The 18,970-nt window shown below is 40.2% G+C and overlaps 1 protein-coding gene across 2 annotated transcripts in view; it reads left to right on the top strand.

The window, feature by feature from the left end:
• The window catches only part of LOC140476460 (eukaryotic translation initiation factor 2 subunit 1), a 28,822-nt gene extending 22,792 nt beyond the window's left edge, over nucleotides 1–6,030 (top strand). For both annotated transcript variants that reach the window (XM_072569097.1, XM_072569098.1), the window contains exons 7-8: nucleotides 4,229–4,372; nucleotides 5,415–6,030. In XM_072569097.1, coding sequence (XP_072425198.1) covers nucleotides 4,229–4,372; nucleotides 5,415–5,540 — 270 coding nt within the window. In that variant the 3' untranslated portion in view covers nucleotides 5,541–6,030. The remainder of the gene's footprint in view (nucleotides 1–4,228; nucleotides 4,373–5,414) is intronic.
• Nucleotides 6,031–18,970: the final 12,940 nt, after the last annotated feature.

Here is an 18,970-nt window from a genome sequence, read left to right as displayed (position 1 = left end):
TAGGTAGGATATTTCCATTTCCAGTTAAAATCTAAACTAGGAGCCATACATAAGAAAGTAAATAATAAATCCCCAATAAGGAATTCAAAGATAAATCTTCAGCTGGAAAAGAATGTGGTAGCTCTACTGTATGGTGTAGTTGAAGAGGATATCATGCTTTTTTTATGGGAGTGCTGGATTTGAATCAGGAGCAGGGGTAAGCCTGTTTTGCTATTCAAGGCAAAGTTGATTGGTCCATGTTCCTGAAATCCCTGGATGGTTAAAACCTACTAATCTCGTATAAAATTAACAGTTGAATTTGTATCAATAGCCTTTTGCAGAAAAAACCCTCCTCATTTCTACCACACCCTGTCAGTGTTTGCTCATTACACATCTGAAAGATCCAGTTTAGACTTTTGGACTATACCCCCAGTACTAGATGCCCCAGTCAGCAGAAATTGTTTCTCACCATGAGCCCAATCTGTCCCCTCTAATATCTCAAAAACTTCTTTCAAATCATTGCTTAACATTCTAAATTCCAGAAATACATTCCTAATCATGTAATTCCTGCATGTAATTTAATTCTTGGAGTATAGTTTTTATTGCGAAAATCACTCCCTCCCAGCTTTTTATATCATTCCTAAACTGGTGTACCCAAAATCACTTTCTGTATTTCCTGCGCTCTTGTCCTTTTAGTTATAAATACTTGAATTACCTTCATTGTTTTGTTGATCTTCTATCTGTTCATGGTTTTTAAAAACATCTTTGTACCTGAACCCCACACTGTTTTGATCCTGACTCTTTCCATCTTTTCACGATTTAAGAGGTACTCTGTTCTGTCCTTTCTAAATCAACGACAAGGGTGAGACCATCTATGTATGTTGAAATCCGTTAGCCACATTTTTGCCAATTTCAAATAATGTGTCAGTATCTCTTTTTATAGTCCAATATTTCAGTCCCAAAGTGTTTACAATACCACCTATATTTGAGTCACCAAATTTGCATATACACAGATCAGATTAGAATCCCTACAGTGTGGATACAGGCCCTTCGGCCCAACAAGTCCACACTGACTCTCCAAAGAGTAACCCATCCAGACCCATTCCCCTACATTTACCCTGACTAATGCACCGAATCAATATGTCCCTGAATGCTACTTTTTCGAATTCAATCCTAGAAGGTGATAGATGGTCCAAAGTTCACCTAACTTAATCATGTTGTCCGAAAAGTACAATCAAGTTACACGATCTATCTTTTTCAGTTCCATGTTGGCTATCACTGAGTAGCTGTAAAGTTTCAAGGTGTTCAGTCATGTTATCCTTATACATGGAGTGTGCTGGTTTCTTGACAACAGATGTTTGGCTGGCCGATAAATCCCTATAAATTGTCTGGAGAATTTTGCTATTTAATAAGGATGTCAATCTAAAGAAGCAATTCCTTCGTTTTAGAGAAGTCTGGAAGATGATAATTGTAACATTTCTAGTGTTCCCACCACTTTGTTTTTATGCGCAAGATTTTAAATAATCTGATCTGCGGATTTGTCATTCTCTGGAGCTATTATTTTCTTTGGCACTTTGAGTATACTTATATTAATTTTGATGAATTCCTGTTCCTCATTCAGTTTTGATATGGAGTCATAGAGATATACAGCATGGAAACAGACCCTTCGGTCCAACCCGTCCATGCCGACCAATCTAGTCCTACCTACCAGTACCCGGCCTATATCCCTCCAAACCCTTCCTATTCATATACCTATCCAAATGCCTCTTAAATGTTGCAATTGTACCAGCCTCCATCACTTCCTCTGGCAGCTCATTTCATACACGTACCACCCTCTGTGAAAATGTTGCCCCATAGGTCTCTTTTATATCTTTCCCCTCTTACCCTAAACCTATGCCCTCTAGTTCTGGACTCCCTGACCCCAGGTAAAAGACTTTGTCTATTTACCCTATCCATGTTCCTCATAATTTTGTAAACCTCTATAAGGTCACCTCTCAGCCTCTGACACTCTAGCCTGTTCAACCTCTCCCTATAGCTCAAATCCTCCAACCCTGGCAACATCCTTGTAAATCTTTTCTGAACCCTTTCAAGTTTGACAACATCTTTCCGATAGGAAGGAGACCAGAATTGCACGCAATATTCCAACAGTGGCCTAACCATTGTCCTGTACAGCTGGAACATGACCTCCCAACTCTTGTACTCAATACTCTGACCAATAAAGGAAAGCATACCAAACGCCGCCTTCACTATCCTATCTATCTGCGACTCCATTTTCAAGGAGCTATGAGCCTGCACTCCAAGGTCTCTTTGTTCAGATTTCTGATGTACTGATCCCTTATTATCTACCAACTCTCTTTTTATTTTCATTTGCAATGTTTTGCAAATTTTAAGGGGCTTTGCACTCCTAATCCTCTTTTTACAATTAAAATTGCAAAGACCTCGTGTTTTGATAGTAATACCATTGTAGTTTGTTCATGTATTCCCTCCTATATGTTTTGTTATCTAATCCCTGTTCTGTTGTTATTATTTGTTTATCCTATGGTTTCTGTTTTAGTCTCCTACTATTGCTTCTCTCTTCAACTCTTCCTTGTTATCTTTTTTTAGCAAGTAGAACTTCTACCCTTTAGCAATATAAACTTTTCATTTTGCATTAAGTATTTCCCCTCCTAATTAGATTACTTACAGTGTGGAAACAGGCCCTTCGGCCCAACAAGTCCACACCGCCCCACCAAAGTGCAACCCACCCATACCCCTACATTTACCCCTTACCTAACACTACAGGCAATTTAGCATGGCAAATTCACCTAACCTGCACATCTTTGGACTGTGGGAGGAAACCGGAGCACCCGGAGGAAACCCACGCAGACACTGGGAGAATGTGCAAACTCCACACAGTTAGTCGCCTGAGGCGGGAATTGAACCTGGATCTCTGGCGCTATGAGGCAACAGTGCCGCCCCTATTACAGATTTTCTCAGTTTATTGTGGCTGACTAAATCAAGAATTAGTAGCTGAGAAGCATTTCTCTTTGTATTGTTCATCACTAAATCTAAAGTGGCACGCCTCTTTTCTCCAGGGTATATTTCTGACAAAATTCAGTCCTGAACATTCAGGAAGTTTACTATTGTCCTGGTGTGCTATGCCAATCAAATGACTTTCTGTACTGTTGTTTGTGTTTTCCAACAATAAAATAAAATCAGCTTAGCAACAATATATATGAGGCTGTGTAATTTGAGAAGCTGACTGTCAAATTGTTCACAGCAAATGATGGCAGAGTGATATTCAAGGCTAATGTAATATTGGCCCTTCTGTCTGGAGAACTTGATCTAGATTACAGTGATACCTTTGTTAATTCTGGTATTTTGTACCTAAGATGTTACCACGAATGACAACCTTTCACTGTACTCTTGCATTCCTGTATCTGAGTACAATTGACCATAAAACCTAATTGTAATTTCCCATTAGCTTATTGGGAATTTTAAAAATGAATGCTATAGAAATATATGTTGAAGTGTAACAAACTTCACCATTTATTTCAGGGTGATGGGAATCTAACTTGATGGTCAGATCAGCAAAATCATAACACATTCTTGGACTTTTACAAAAATTGTAATTGCAAAAGCATCAAAATAATTGAATTGATTATAGAATCGTACAGTTCAGAAGAGCTCTTTAGCTCATCGAACCCATACCACCAAAAGTGCACTGCCACCTACGCGAGTCCTTTTTCTCACTATACCTGTAGCCTTGAATATTATAACATTTCAAGTGTTCATCCAAGTAGTTTACCCACCTCAACTAACCTAGCAGGCAATTCATTCCAGAACCCCATCACCCACTGGGTGAAAAACATTTAGTATTGTAACATGATTTGGAGCAATGGTATACATCTCCAATAATATGATTTAGTTGGTTCAAATGAAAACTATTGACATTGTGCGAAATTTAATAAATTTGCATACGTCTACATGGTAGCTTGTTTGGTATTGTCTGGAGAACTGGTTCAAGAGTAAACAGTAGGTATTGTAAAACATATCATGAAGTGATTGGATAAAATTTCAGATTGGCTTGATCTGTATCAGTTAAACCTTCTTTTACACAAAGTATTTAGGTGAAATTTAAAACTCTGGAAGTCCTTTTTATACCAAGAATGATAGTTGATCAAATCTTCAGTCTCCGTTTCTACACTTGATTGAAGATGAACATTCACAAATAATTGCACTCGTGCTTAATTTTTAATTACTTTTCTAGATAAATCTAATAGCTCCTCCAAGGTATGTTATGACCACCACAACACTTGAGCGTACAGAAGGCCTTTCCATTTTAAACCAAGCCATGTCTGCAATTAAAGAACGGATTGAGGAGAAAAGGGGCGTGTTCAACATCCAAATGGAGGTCAGTACTTCCTTGAGCTGTTTCTACACACATTCCTTCCATTCTCTTTATAACAATTTCTTAAAGTCAAAGATGATTTGGATGTTGCTTTAAAATCAAGTCTGCGCCTTGCCATTACGTATTTTGTTCGTGAATAACATCACTATGCTGTCCCAAGAACTACAGAGGTTGAGATTTGAACATACTTTTTGAAGAAGCATGTGAGCTTTACAAACTAATTTAATTTAAATTAGTTCAGACAAACGATAGGGTGATGAAGACAGGCATGAGCATATTGTGCAAATCACTTGCAGTTCTAATCATTCATTTGGAAGAAGTATTAAACATAATCTGGAATCTTTCCTAAAGCTATTAAGAGAAAACAACCTGATCCTATCTCTCATATTCAGGTTTGAATCAAATCAGCTACAGCACAAGGTAACTGAAAAAGAGGTCTGTTTGGCTTGAGTTCTCTTCCTCTCCCATGTATTTCGCTTTAATTGCAGGATTGAAGTGCAACTCTTTTTCAAAATTTTATACCTTTTTAGCTATTTTATTGAAAAGGCAGTGTGATAAGCAGATGGGAATCTTTTGCATTTAACTTGTTGCATTTCATAATTGTTAATAAGAGTGACAAGTATATATAAAGGAAGATGGTAGCAGTGTGATGTTGTCATTGTGTCGGTGATCCAGAAACCCAGACTGATGCTCTGATAATCTGGGTTCAAATCCCATTTGGGGAAATTTGAATTGGGAACATTTAAATACAAAGCTAGTGTAAGGGCACTGTGGGGGCCAGTGCTAAATGCTGTAAAACTCCATCTGGTTCACTAATGTCCTTTTTGAAGAAGGAAATCTGTTATCCCTACCCAGTCTAGCCTACATGTGACTCCAAACCCATAGCAATGTGGTAGCTCTTAACTGCTCTACCAAATGCGAAGTTAAAAACAGCTGAGAGATGCAAAACCTTAATTTTCTATTAACATTGCTTTCCAAACTTGTAATCTGTACCAAGTGCTTTCGCACTTTTCACATGTTGCTCATTTTTCTCTGATCTTCATAGCCCAAGGTGGTTACAGATACTGATGAGACTGAACTGGCAAGACAACTTGAGCGACTGGAGCGGGAAAATGCTGAGGTTGATGGAGATGATGATGCTGATGAAATGGAAGCAAAAACTGAGGAGTAATTAACTGCTAGCCACTAGGCGTTGATGAGGGAAAAACAAAACTCCATTCATAACACAGACTCCAAAGTTATCAGTATTGGACGTATCCAAAAGACTTCATGCAAAAGTATTTGATTTTTTTCATTTACATAGCTTGTAATTGGTAATTGTTCTGATACTTTTATTTTTCTTCAGTTTCAAATAGAAAATATTCCACGCAGTTTCTATAGCTTGTGATTGGAAATTTTCCTGGTATCTTTATTTCACAACTGGAACAGAGAGTGTCACAAACGTAGTCAACATTTTTGGACTATAAGCTATAACAACCACTAACACCACCAACATCATCCCCACCCCTCCTCCACACCCAGAAAAACACTTGGAAATTGCTAAATAATCATCCTGGAGTTATGCAAGAATTGGTTCTGTGGGAATGATAAAAAAGCTTTTTGAGCAAGATTGTATTCAAAACATTTAACAAAAAAAAAACAATAAACATTGGTAAAATGAAGTGATCTTCGAGACTCAACATTTTTTTTTCTCGTGTACCATCAGATGCATTGTATTTGCACACTGCAGACAAATCATGGTAGGTAAATCATCGCAAGTTTACAGCTTGTTGCACTTTTAAAGTTTGAAGCTCAAGTAGATGCTAAAAATTAAATAGTTTTAATCTATTTCCTGCTGTTTCTGCAGTTGAACCTGCTTTTTATTTGTCAGTTATTGACTGAAATTTTGATTGCAAGTCCAAACCACTCATTTATAAATATTTTTCATTTTAAGAAGGAGCTTGTGTAGAATTGAATACCTTGGCATTGCTTCCTGAATTTTAGGAAGGTTGTTCTCATTGGTTGGTGTTTAGATAATTCTGTCCTTGGTCAGAAGATGTTCACACAGTTGCAGGTGAAGTTGTCATTGCTGCTGTGCACAATTTGTCCTCATTCTCCAAAACATCAACCTAATTTATTGCCTGTTGTACTTGAGGTATCACAAATGTTTGAAATGTAGCTCGGATCAGAAATAGTGAAGTTGCAAGATATTGAACAATAACATATCACAATGTTATATATTACACATATTTGCTTACGGGATATGGGCAACACCAGCCAAGCCAGCATTTATTTGCCATCCCTAATTATCCTGGAGACGATGACAATGAGCTACTGCCTTGAATTGCTGCTGCCTGTGGAATATAGGGGCACTCGTAGTGCTGTTAGGAAGGAAGTTCAGGGTGTTGACAGTGCAACAGTGAAGGAATGCATCCTTCAAGGTAATAGAAGTTGGAAGTTTGGAATATGCTTTCAGAGTTATCTTTGTGAGTTACTGTCATGCATCTTGTGCACACTACCACTGTGGTAATAACGAGGGAGCCAAATAAGTTAACTACTTTGTCGTAGATGGTATTGAGTTTCCTGTGTGTTGGAACTACCAGGCGAGTGGACAGGATTACATTATATTCCTGAAATGTGCCTTATACAGGGTGGACAGACTTGCAGCATTTGTAGCCTCTGATCTGCTCTTGTGCATATACAGTATTTCTACAGCTGATCTAGTTCAGTTTTTGGTCAATGGTAAACCCAAGAATGTTGGTCGAGGGGGATTATTTAGTGATGATGCCATCAAATATCCACAGGCAGTTGTTACAGAAAAATTATTTTCTAATCAGCCTGTTCAGAGTTTATTGCTCTCATCTGGAACAGGTGGGACTCAAACCTAGGCCTCCTGGCTGAAATGTACCACTGCACCAAAAGAGTCTTGCATTCTGTTGTTGGGGATCATCATTGACTGGCATTTCATAACCATTTCCTATATTTGAGGCTTGACAGTACTGGCTGGATTAGAGATCTCCAGCCTGCTATGTTAGCCCACTCTTGTGATTGGCCAACTTGTGACAGGTGAGGCTGTAATGTCTCTGTGTCCAAAATACTGGAGGCGAATTCAGCTGCTAAACCACCTATTCACAAAACCAAATTTTACTGTCACTATTCATTTCCAAGTGTCTACAGTTACGGTGGTGCATTTGTTAAACACCAAGTATTAAATAGATACAAAATTCCAACAACCAACCTGACTTCCGAACTATGGGAATTGCATTCATTGATATCTTTGCTAGCGGTGATTTTCTGAACTGAACCAGGGTGAAAATAGTTTCAGCTGAGCTTTTATATATTTTGGTGTTAACAATGGTTACTGAAAAATGTTGAACACCTAGTGGGAGATGATGTCAAACTTAAGTACACCATTATTTGTGTTGGCTTTGATTTGAACTATACAATGTTTTAAGAATTATGATATAGTTTAAATTTACGCCAGGAATGGGCAATGCTTTTGGATACAGAACAGCATCTGCATACAGAAGTTATATGGGGATCATAAATGCTCATGCTAAAAAAAATTAAAAATCAATTTAGGTGCAAATAACCTTTTATTGTAATACCATGATAATATTGTATTGCAACAACTAACCAAATCGGCAAGAATAGCACCACTGAATTGCAGCTGTCACAGTCACATAAACTGCTCTTTAAAATGCACAGTTTGCATGACTCGTCTGTTCAGATAGAAAGATTGAGATTGCTTGATAAGTGCATATCTTGAGACTTATTGAAGGTACTGCACCCTCTCTACTTTTCATTTCAACCCCTTATTGATCAGCAGAGTTTGGGAGGTGAAAGTGAAGTGATTGTTGCACTGGACATGAGTTTGAATCATGATATGGTGAAAATTGACTTCCATGAAATCTCTTTTTTTTAAATGCTAGGCTATCCACTGTCCATTGTCCTAAAATGCTAAATGGGACAGCCTTTGAACAGATATAGCTATTCAAGACTGGGCATCCATGAGATACTGTGGGTCGTCATCAGCAGAATTGTACACCATCGCAATCTACAACCTCGTGGCTTGGCATAACCCTCACTTATCCGTTGCCGTAAAGCCAGGGGATCCAACTTAATTCAAATCAGGAGTGTAGGAGGGCATGCCAGGAGCAGCACCAGGCATACATAAAAATTAGGTGACAAGATGGTGAAGCTACCAAAATGGAAAAGTAGCAAGTGATAGACCTAATGTGATTCCTAAAAACTGATCCAACGGATCAGATCTAAGCTCTGCGGTCCTGCCACATCTAGTCATGAATGCTGGAGGAGGATTCCATCCTCAATCATGGAAGAACCCAGCACTTCTGCAAAAGAGAAGACTGAAGCAGCTGCAACAATCATTAGCCAGCAGTGCTAAGTGGATGATCCAACTCTGCTGCCTCTCGTTATTCCCCTAGCATGACATATACCAATACTAAGCCAATTTGATTCATTCCATGTGTCGCAATACTATGGCTTTAAGCGGTGTATTTTGTCCCCTTTATGGAAAAAGGATTGATTAGAAGTCTGCTTCAAAGCCCATAAAGTAAATAACCTGAGACATGTTGGGTTTGTTTGATTTTTTTTTTAAAGTTGCAACAATGAAAGCAGGCTGACTGGGTGGGATCAAGCTCCCACAGAACCATGATTTCTAGCTTGACTTTACTTTTCAGTAGCAGCACATTTTTCCCTGCTTCTCTCTCTCTCTCTCTCTCTCTCTCTCTCTCTCTCTCTCTCTCTCTCTCTCTCTCTCTCTCTCTCTCTCTCTCTCTCTCTCTGTGTCTCTCTCTCTCTCTCTGTGTCTCTCTCTCTCTCTCTGTGTCTCTCTCTCTCTCTCTGTGTCTCTCTCTCTCTCTCTGTGTCTCTCTCTCTCTCTCTCTCTCTCTCTCTCTCTCTCTCTGTGTCTCTCTCTCTGTTTTCTCAATTTCTTTTTCCTTTCTTGGACTGGAGAATTGCAAATGAGACAAATCTGTTTTCCTGAATTTTGCCTTTTGCCAAGGGTGTGTTTATGGGATGTTACTATATGGAACAGTTTAATCAGTAGTAGTTAATATTTTTTTGATAGACTTACAGTTAAGTCAGACCTTTTGTTTCTATTTTGTCTGTATTTTAACTAGTGTAAAAATAAAGTGTGTTTTGCTTAACATTGAATAATTTGACCAATTGAATTGCATCTGGAACACAGCACCTTACACTTACTATCAAAATAAGGAAAGGTTGGTGTCTAGACTCTCTTCTGAATATATTTTGAGGGGGTTTGGTCTGATCCATATCCTGGAACTGTTGGAGGCACTATTACTGCTAAAGCTATGGACCCTGACAATATTCTGGTGATAGTACTAAAGACTTGTGCTCCAGAACTCGCTGCTCCCCTAGCTAAGATCTCCCTGTACAGTCACAATTCTGGCACCTACCCAACAATGTGGATAATTGCCCAGGTATGTCCTGTAGACAAAAGCAGGGTAAATCCAACCTCTCCAATTACTTCTCCATCAGCCTACTCACAATCATTAGTTCAATGATGGAAGGTGTTATTAACAGTGCTCTACTCAACAATAACCTGCTCAAATGGCACCCAGTTTGGGCTCTGCCAGGGCTACCCATCTTCTGACCTCCCTACAGCCTTAGGTAAAAAATGGACAAAAGAGCTGAATTCCAGAGGTTTGATGACAGTGACAGCCCTTGACATCAAGGCCCTATTCAACCAAGTGATGCATCAAAGAGCCTGAGCAAAGCTGAAATCAATGGGTATTAGGGGTCAAACTGCTGGTTGAAGTCATACCTGTCACATGGGAAGATGATCGCGTTTGGCGGGTAGTCATCTCAGCTCCAGAATATCTCAGCAGGAGTTCCTCAGGCTCGTGTCCAGGTCTAATCATCTTCAGTTACTTCATCAATGACCATCCATCCAACAAAAGATCCGATGAGGGGATGTTTGCTGATGATTGCTCAATATTCAGCACTACTTGTGACTCCTCAGCTACTGAAGCATGCAATATTCAAATGCAAATGATATGGAAAATATTCAAGCTTGGGCTGACAAATAGCAAGCAACATTTGTACTACACAAATGCCATCCATTAACCTTTCTAATAGGAGACAATCTAACCAGTGCCCCTTGACATTCAATAATGTTACCTTCACTCAATTGACTATCCCCACTATCAACAAGCTAGGGTTACTATTGACCAGAAACTCAACTGGACTCCTCACAAAGTGGCTACAAGAGCAGATCAGAGATTAGAAGCACTGCAGTGACTAACTCACCTGACTCTCCAGAGCCTGTCCATCTACAAAGTACATATGAGAAGTGTGATGAAATACTCCTCACCTGCTTGGATTAGTGCAACTTCAAGAACACTCAAGCTGGACAACATTCAGGAAAAAGCAGCTTCTTTGATTGGCACCACGTCAACAAGCATCTACTCCTTCCACCACCAATGCTCAGTAGCATTAGTGTGTACTCTCTACAAGATCCACTGAAGAAGTTTACAGAAAATCCTTAGCATTTTCCACCTAGAAGGACCAGGGCAGCAAAGGGAGCGCCATCATTTGCAAGTTTACCTCCAATCCACTCAGGATTCTGACTTGGAATCTACCACTGTTCCTTCACTGTCAAAATCCTGGAACTCCTGCCCTGAGGGCACTGTGAGTCACTGAGTGCAGCGGTAAAAGAAGGAAGCTGATCACCATCTTCTTAAAGGCAGCTAGTGCTGAGCAATAAATGCTGGCCACTCAGCAATGTCCATGTCCCACGAATGAAGAAAAAGAAATACCCATCTGCTTCAATCATCCTTTGGGCAAAGAAAATCTCCTTCACCTGGTCTGATTACGTCTGACGCTCGGCCTGCAGAAACATGATTCGTTTAGCCAATTAGTTCAAAGGGTATTAGAGATTGACATAAATGCCAGCCTTGCCATGATACTCCACTGTATATGAAGAAAAATCTACAGTTTGTGTATTTAGATTAGATTACTTACAGTGTGGAAACAGGCCCTTCGGCCCAACAAGTCCACACCGCCCCGCCGAAGCGCAACCCACCCATACCCCCACATCCACCCCTTACCTAACACTACGGGCAATTTAGCATGGCCAATTCACCTGACCTGCACATCTTTGGAATGTGGGAGGAAACCGGAGCACCCGGAGGAAACCCACGCAGACATGGGGAGAATGTGCAAACTCCACAAAGAGTCGCCTGAGGCCGGAATTGAACCCGGGTCTCTGGTGCTGTGAGGCAGCAGTGCTAACCACTGTGCCACCGCGCCGCCCACATCTATTAATCTCTTACTCTGCAGCTCTTTTGTCATTGTGTCCCCTGGTTACCAATCCATCTGCCACCAAAAACAATTTCTCCTTGTTTACCTAATCATTACTCTTCATGATTCTGATTACCTCTATTAAATCTACCTTTAACCATCGCCACTGCAAGGGCAGATCATCTCCCAGCCTGATTGCTCCACAAGCCGAGATTGAGGAGGCTGTCTCTATACTCTCCAGAGTTCAAAAATAATCAAAACATGCCAAATTCTTAGAGATGTCAGCAAATGCTGAAAACATATTACCTGGGCTGGGATGGGGAGTGTCGAGTGGAATCTGGCTTGATTATGTTTGAGAATGAGAATCATTATATGAAATCCTACGTTCCTGCAATCTGATGATGAAAGAGCCACATGCCTCTGCCCTTTCTGGACCATTTTTTTAAAAATTGCTCCATTATTTACTTTGTGAATTCTCCTTCCTTCACTTTCTTTTTGAGCAGTTCATTATTTAGTAACTAACTGTGCTGTTAGTGATCAATTTTATTCCCTTTCACTGATGGCTCATTGACCAATGGAAAAATAATTTTGTCTCTTAACTCGTCAAAACCCTTCAATTTTAACACATTCATTAGATCTTCAGAATTATGAGAAGATTAATCGTTCTAAAAAAAGGAAACAAATTGCTTCTGCTCCTCCTTTTGGCAAATAGAGAGCAACTCTCTTCCATTTCTCCATTGTTTAAGCCCTTTAATTTTCATATCTTTTTACAATGATGTTTAGTAATGTCCACTGGACTGGCGCTCCAAAACCTCCAGTTAATGTTCTGGGGACATGGGTTTGAATCCCATTGTGTCAAATGTCAAAATTTGAATTCAGTGAGTTTCTGGAAGTAAAAGCTTGCCTACCGGTGACCGTTTAGGCACTGTCGCTTGTTGTAAAAACCTATCTGCTTCACTAATGTCCTAAGGAAATCTGCTCCTTCCACGTGACTCCAGACCCATGGCAATTTGGTTGATTCTTAACACCCCATGAAGATTTAGGGATGGACAATAAATGCTGACAGAGACAGTGATTATCTCCAAAGTCTTGATATTTCCTAAGTAGACAAGCAGGAGACTGGAAGAACAGAGCAAGACAGACTCATCAAGAGGCGGAAAAGTCGATGTTTCAGGTGCGGCCCTTCTTCAGGACTGGGGGTGGGTGTAAGGGGAGCATCATGTGGCTGTACTAGTGAGTTTGTTTCATCATATGGACAAAGACCTGAGGAGGTCACGGCACTGTGGCAGTGAAAAAGGGACTCAGTGATGCATGTCTGAGGGAAGCTGAGAACTTCCTCAAAATGGGAATGCTGAGGAAATTGATATTTCCTGAAGCAAACTATCTAAAACTGATCTTCCAAACATTCTCTTCTGTAATTTTAACATTTACACCTTAGCCTTTAAAATCAGTTTTATAAATTCCCTTCTTTATTTGACAACCTGGTTAGCTCAGTTGCTGGAAGGATGGTTTGTGATTCAAAGTGATACTAACAGCATGGATTCAATTCCCATGTCAGCTGAGCTTACAATGAAGGACTCATCCTTCTTAACCTCTTTCCCATGGTGACCCTCAGGTTAATTCAGCATGGCCAATCTACCTGACCTGTACATCTTTTGACTGTGGGAGGAAACTGGAGCACCTGAAGGAAACCCACACAGACACGGGGAGTTTGTACAAACTCCACACAGACTGTCACCAGGGTCCCCGGCGCTATGAGGCAGCAGAACTAACCACTGTGCCACCCCTCATGCCATATACATTTTTCTGTCCTCTGAATCGATGTTTAATCATTCTGCCATAATTGTTTTATAATTGTGTGACCTAATTGTCAAGCCATTTTCAAATGCCTTTTGAACACATCAACAGCATCTCCTTTAGCAATACATTCCACGGTGTCCTCAAATGATTGGTAAATTTGTCACCACTGCCTTTTACAAATCTATTCTGTCATTTGTGACCTTTTAAAGTGAGTATTGATTTTATCTTGAATTATGAATTCAAGAATCCTATCTGCCACTGACAAAATGCTGACTGGACTGTGGTTATCCAATTTATCCCTTTTGTTTCCAGAGCAGAGGTCCTTTATTGATGGCTCTCTTGTGACATATCTTCCACATTCAAGCATGTTTGAAATATTGTGACAGAACTCTGCTATTTCCTTTCTGAGCATGCCAGGCCAAAATGGTCCATTACAGTTTTCAGTTTGAGTTCCACCCGTTTTGTTCCAGTGTTCATTTTTGATCTGTGTTTGTTAAAATTGCCCTAATTTCTTTCTTTCATTTGGTTACACTCTTCTGTGAAGACAAGGCAAAACACTCAACGATATCTCTTCCACTCCGTCAGCTCCATAACATTTCCTCAAACAATTTGCTGACTCCTTTTCTAATAAATTAATTTACTTCTTAATTGATCAATCATTTATTATCTGTCTGTATGTCTTCATATCTCCCTTCTAGTTATTCTAATCTTGCTTCCCTTATAAACTTAGTTTTCTTTTATATATTAAGCTCTGAATTGTTTATTTAAGTCATTTTAATTTTTCTAATTATTCAAGGGCCTCTAGAGCTCAATGGTATAAGTATCGTGGGGAGAATTTTCACCTGTGTAGTATCTTAATGTCCAGTCTAGTGTTTGCGAATGCCTAGAAGCGGATCACTATGTTCAGGTAATGTACAGCATGAAGAATCCCAAGAAGGAGACACAGAGGGAGTCTTGATCTTAATGTAAGCTTTCAATATTTTTGTAAGTTAACCTTTAAACCACACACAACTACTAATAAACACTAAAATCAATATGACAGTAAGCGCAGCACATTTCTTTCATTCTTGATGCACGGTATTGTGCAAGGCATTTTTTCTACTAAATAACTTCAATCAATGTCATGGTATTTCAGGCATATAATTATAAACCATAATTAGTGAGTGCTGTTTTAATGATTGGATTTAGTACACTTTTCTCCTGATGGAAATCTGATTTTTATCTGTCAGAAAATTCAAGTGCAATTTATTAATTAAAAATCTGTGGAATTGCTTTTTTAAATTTCTGCAATAATTCTGTAAATGGGCACTCTCTGAGCTTATTAGATGATATTAGATTTTAATATTGAGGTATTTTACCAGGCAGTCAACTTGTCCTTGTTAAAAGGAGTTGAACATCAGTTGCAGCCTGAAGCAGTTCAGTCAGAAGATGGTGAGCTCAATTTCTGTCTCAAGACCTGAGCACAAGTGGTAGGTAAATTGTTGGCGGGGATTCTGAGAGATAGGATTAACATGCATTTGGAGAGGCAAGGACTGATTAGGAATGGTCAGCATGGCTTTTTGCATGGGAAATCATGTCTCACAAACTTGATTGATTTTCTTTTTGAAGACATGACCAAAAGTATCAACATAGACTTTAGTAAAGCCTTCTCTGACAAGGTTCTACGTGGTAGACTGATTAGTAAAGTTAGATTACATGGGATTCAAGGAGAGCTTGCCAATTAGATACAAAATTGACTTGATGGTGAGAGATAGAGGGTGTTGACGGAAGGTTGTTTTTTTCTTGCTGAAGGCCTGTGATTAATATTGTGCTACAGGGATTGATGTTGGGTCCTCTGCTGTTTGTCATTTAAATAAATGGTGTGGATGAGAATTAAGAAGGTATGGTTCGTAAGTTTGCAGATGACACCAAAATTGGTGGTATAGTGGACAGTGAAGGAGGTTATCCAAGGTTCCAATGGAATCTTGATCGATTAGGCCAATGGACTGAGGAGTGGCAGATGGAATTTAGTTTGGATAAAGATGAGGTGTTGCATTTTGGTAAGATAAACAATTGCAGGATTTTTGTGGTTAATAATAGGGCCCTGGGCAGTGTTGTAGAACAGAGAGAGACATAGGGGTTCAGGTACATATGTCTTTGAAAGTTACATCACAGGTAGACAGGGTGGTTAAGAAGGCATTGAGCATGTTTACCTTCATTGTTCAGACCTTTGGGTTGGGACATCATGTTGTGGTTATACAGGTTGTTGATGAGACCTTGATTTCTTTCCAAAAATAAGAAAAGTTTAGAGTGTAGCTTCTTTTACATGCTTATCTCCATATCTATAGATTCAAACATCCTGTGTTAATTTGTCATATGAATTTCCCACAGTCATATAATATTATGCATGGTGTATATGCTCGGGTTACAGCTTATTGGAATGGACAGAGGCAATTCTGTAGAAGTTTCAGTTAAGAACAAAAGGCATCATTCTGTAAATCCATGCTGATGTTTAATCTCTACAGAAGCAATTATCCTAATCCTCTTGCCTGCTTTTAATCTGCTTTTTCTTCAACTGTCTATCCAGCATGTTCTTAAAAATATTGATGTAGCCTCTGCTTAATTCACTGACTATAGTCTTTCAATTTTTTGTGAAACCAAATTGCCCTAAATATTTTCTATCAATTTACTGAAGTACACTTTTCATCAATTTAAGCTCTTTTATGAAATGATTGCTCCATTTTTAATGTACACTTCCCCAATTCTTCATATCTTCACAGTAATATTCATATGAGACAGCTTCCTATTGAATCCATCTTATTACCTTTCCTGTTTTCTCAGCATTCTTCCAATATTCTGGACCACAAAACTGCATACAGCCCTCCAATTTGTGCTCTTATTAAATTCATCATTACACTTTGACTTTTACATCTCTTGTTGTACAATGCAATATTCCATAAAATAGAAAGAGAAAATGCTGGAAATTAGAACTCACCCTTAACTTGCTCTGGTTTAAGGGAAAACCCTAGTTTCTTTAATCTGTCCACATAACTGAAGTCACTCACTATAGGTATAATTGCAGTAAACATCCTCTATACCCTCAGCAAAGGTTTGTATCTTTCCTGAATAAAATGTGATGCCCAAAATTGTTCAAGTGGGAATTCAGTGCACAGGAGAAAAAAGGTGCATTAAGTAAGGTTTATTGTGAGGAGTTGTGTATAGTCATAGTTATCAGTAGTTGTAAGGTTTACTAAGTTGAGTCAAAGTAAAATAACATTAATATAAGAAAAGCAAGTGAAACAAAAGTTAACACCAGTGAAGTAGAGTTAAGGCACCACACAGAAACTTGGTCACATAGAATGCATGTCATGTATTATGTGGGAAGTCATAGAGTCATAGAGATGTACAGCATGGAAACAGACCCTTCGATCCAATCCGTCCATGCCAACCAGATATCCCAACCCAATCTACTCCCACCTGCCAGCACCCAGCCCATATCCCTCCAAACCATTTTTATTCATATATTCATCCAAATGCCTCTTAAATGTTGCAATTGTACCAGCCTCCACCACATCCTCTGGCAGCTCATTCCATACACGTACCACCCTCTGTGAAAACGTTGCCCCGTAGGTCTCTTTTATATCTTTCCCCTCTCACCCTAAACCTATGCCTTCTAGTTCTGGACTCCCCCACCCCAGGGAAAAGACTTTGCCCACTTACCCTATCCATGTCCCTCATAATTTTGTAAACCTCTATAAGGTCACCCCTCAGCCTCTGACGCTCCAGGGAAAACAGTCCCAGCCTGTTCAACCTCTCCCTGTAGCTTAAATCCTCCACTCCGGCAACATCCTTGTAAATCTTTTCTGAACCCTTTCAAGTTTGACAACATCTTTCCGATAAGAAGGAGACCAGAATTGCACGCAATATTCCAACAGTGGCCTAACCAATATCCTGTACAGCCGCAACATGACCTCCCAACTCCTGTACTCAGTATTCTGAACAATAAAGGAAAGTATACCAAACACCTTCTTCACTATCCTATCTACCTGCTACTCCTCTTCCAAGGAGCTGTGAACCTGCATTCCAAGGTCTCTTTGTTCAGCAACACGCCCTAGGACCTTACCATTAAGTGCATAAGTCCTGCTAAGATTTGCTTTCCCAAAATGCAGCACCTCGCATTTATCTGAATTAAACTCCATCTGCCACTTCTCAACCCATTGGCTTATCTGGTCCAGATCCTGTTGTAATCTGAGGTAACCCTCTTCGCTGTCCACTACACCTCCAATTTTGATGTCATCTGCAAACTTACTAACTGTACCTCTTATGCTCGCATCCAAATCATTTATGTAAATGACAAAAAATAGAGAACCCAGCACCGATCCTTGTGGTACTCCACTGGTCACAGGCCTCCAGTCTGAAAAACAACCCTCTACCACCACCCTCTGTCTTCTACCTATGAGCCCATTCTGTATTCAAATGGCTAGTTCTCCCTGTATTCCGTGAGATCTAACCTTGCTAATCAGTTTCCCATATCATGGTGACCTACATGATCACATGTGCAGGAGTCCTCACCAGATGCAGAATTGTGAGCTCTGAGTTTCAGAGTTTGAGCAGCCACTGTAATCACCATTGTGCATCTGTGGGGATGAGAGCTATGCGAATAGTACATTCAGTGGAGCATTGGGTCAGAATGAAAATGGGTAAGCACCAGGCAGTCCAAGCAGGACGAGAAGCCATAATCCATGTTGGTACCAATGACAGATATGAAGGGGGATGAGGTGCTGAAAGTAGATTTCAGAGAGCTAAGGAGATTAAAAAACAGGACCACTTAAAGCAATAATTCAGGATTCGATTACTTACAATGTGGAAACAGGCCCTTCGGCCCTTCCGCCCCGCCGAAGCGTAACCCACCCATACCCCTACATCTACATCTACCCCTTACCTAACACTACGGGCAATTTAGCATGGCCAATTCACCTGACCTGCACATCTTTGGACTGTGGGAGGAAACCGGAGCACCCGGAGGAAACCCACGCAGACACGGGGAGAACGTGCAAACTCCACACAGTCAGTCGCCTGAGGCGGGAATTGAACCCGGGTCTCCGGCGCTGCGAGGCAGCAGTGCTAACCACTGTGCCACCGTGCCGCCCACATAATTGAATTAGAATAAGTTGTAATTTTAGTAGATTAGTAGATTCATTACAGTGTGGAAACAGGCCCTTTGGCCCAACAAGTCCACACCGCCCCGCCGAAGCGCAACCCGCCCATACCCCTACATCTACCCCTTACCTAACACAATGCCCAATTTAACATGGCCAATTCACCTGACCTGCACATCTTTGTGACTGTGGGAGGAAACCGGAGCACCCGGAGGAAACCCACGCAGACACGGGGAGAACGTGCAAACTCCACACAGTCACCTGAGGTGGGAATTGAACCCGGGTCTCTGGTGCTGTGAGGCAGCAGTGCTAACCACTGTGCCACCGTGCCGCCCAGTTCCACGTAGTAGTGAGCATGGAAATAGAAGAATTGAGAAATTGAATACATGGCTGGAGA

This window comes from Chiloscyllium punctatum, chromosome 4 (assembly GCF_047496795.1).
Source record: "Chiloscyllium punctatum isolate Juve2018m chromosome 4, sChiPun1.3, whole genome shotgun sequence".
Classification (NCBI taxonomy): domain Eukaryota; kingdom Metazoa; phylum Chordata; class Chondrichthyes; order Orectolobiformes; family Hemiscylliidae; genus Chiloscyllium; species Chiloscyllium punctatum.
Note: the sequence above shows the minus strand (reverse complement) of the source record. Positions and strands in the feature narration are given on the sequence as shown.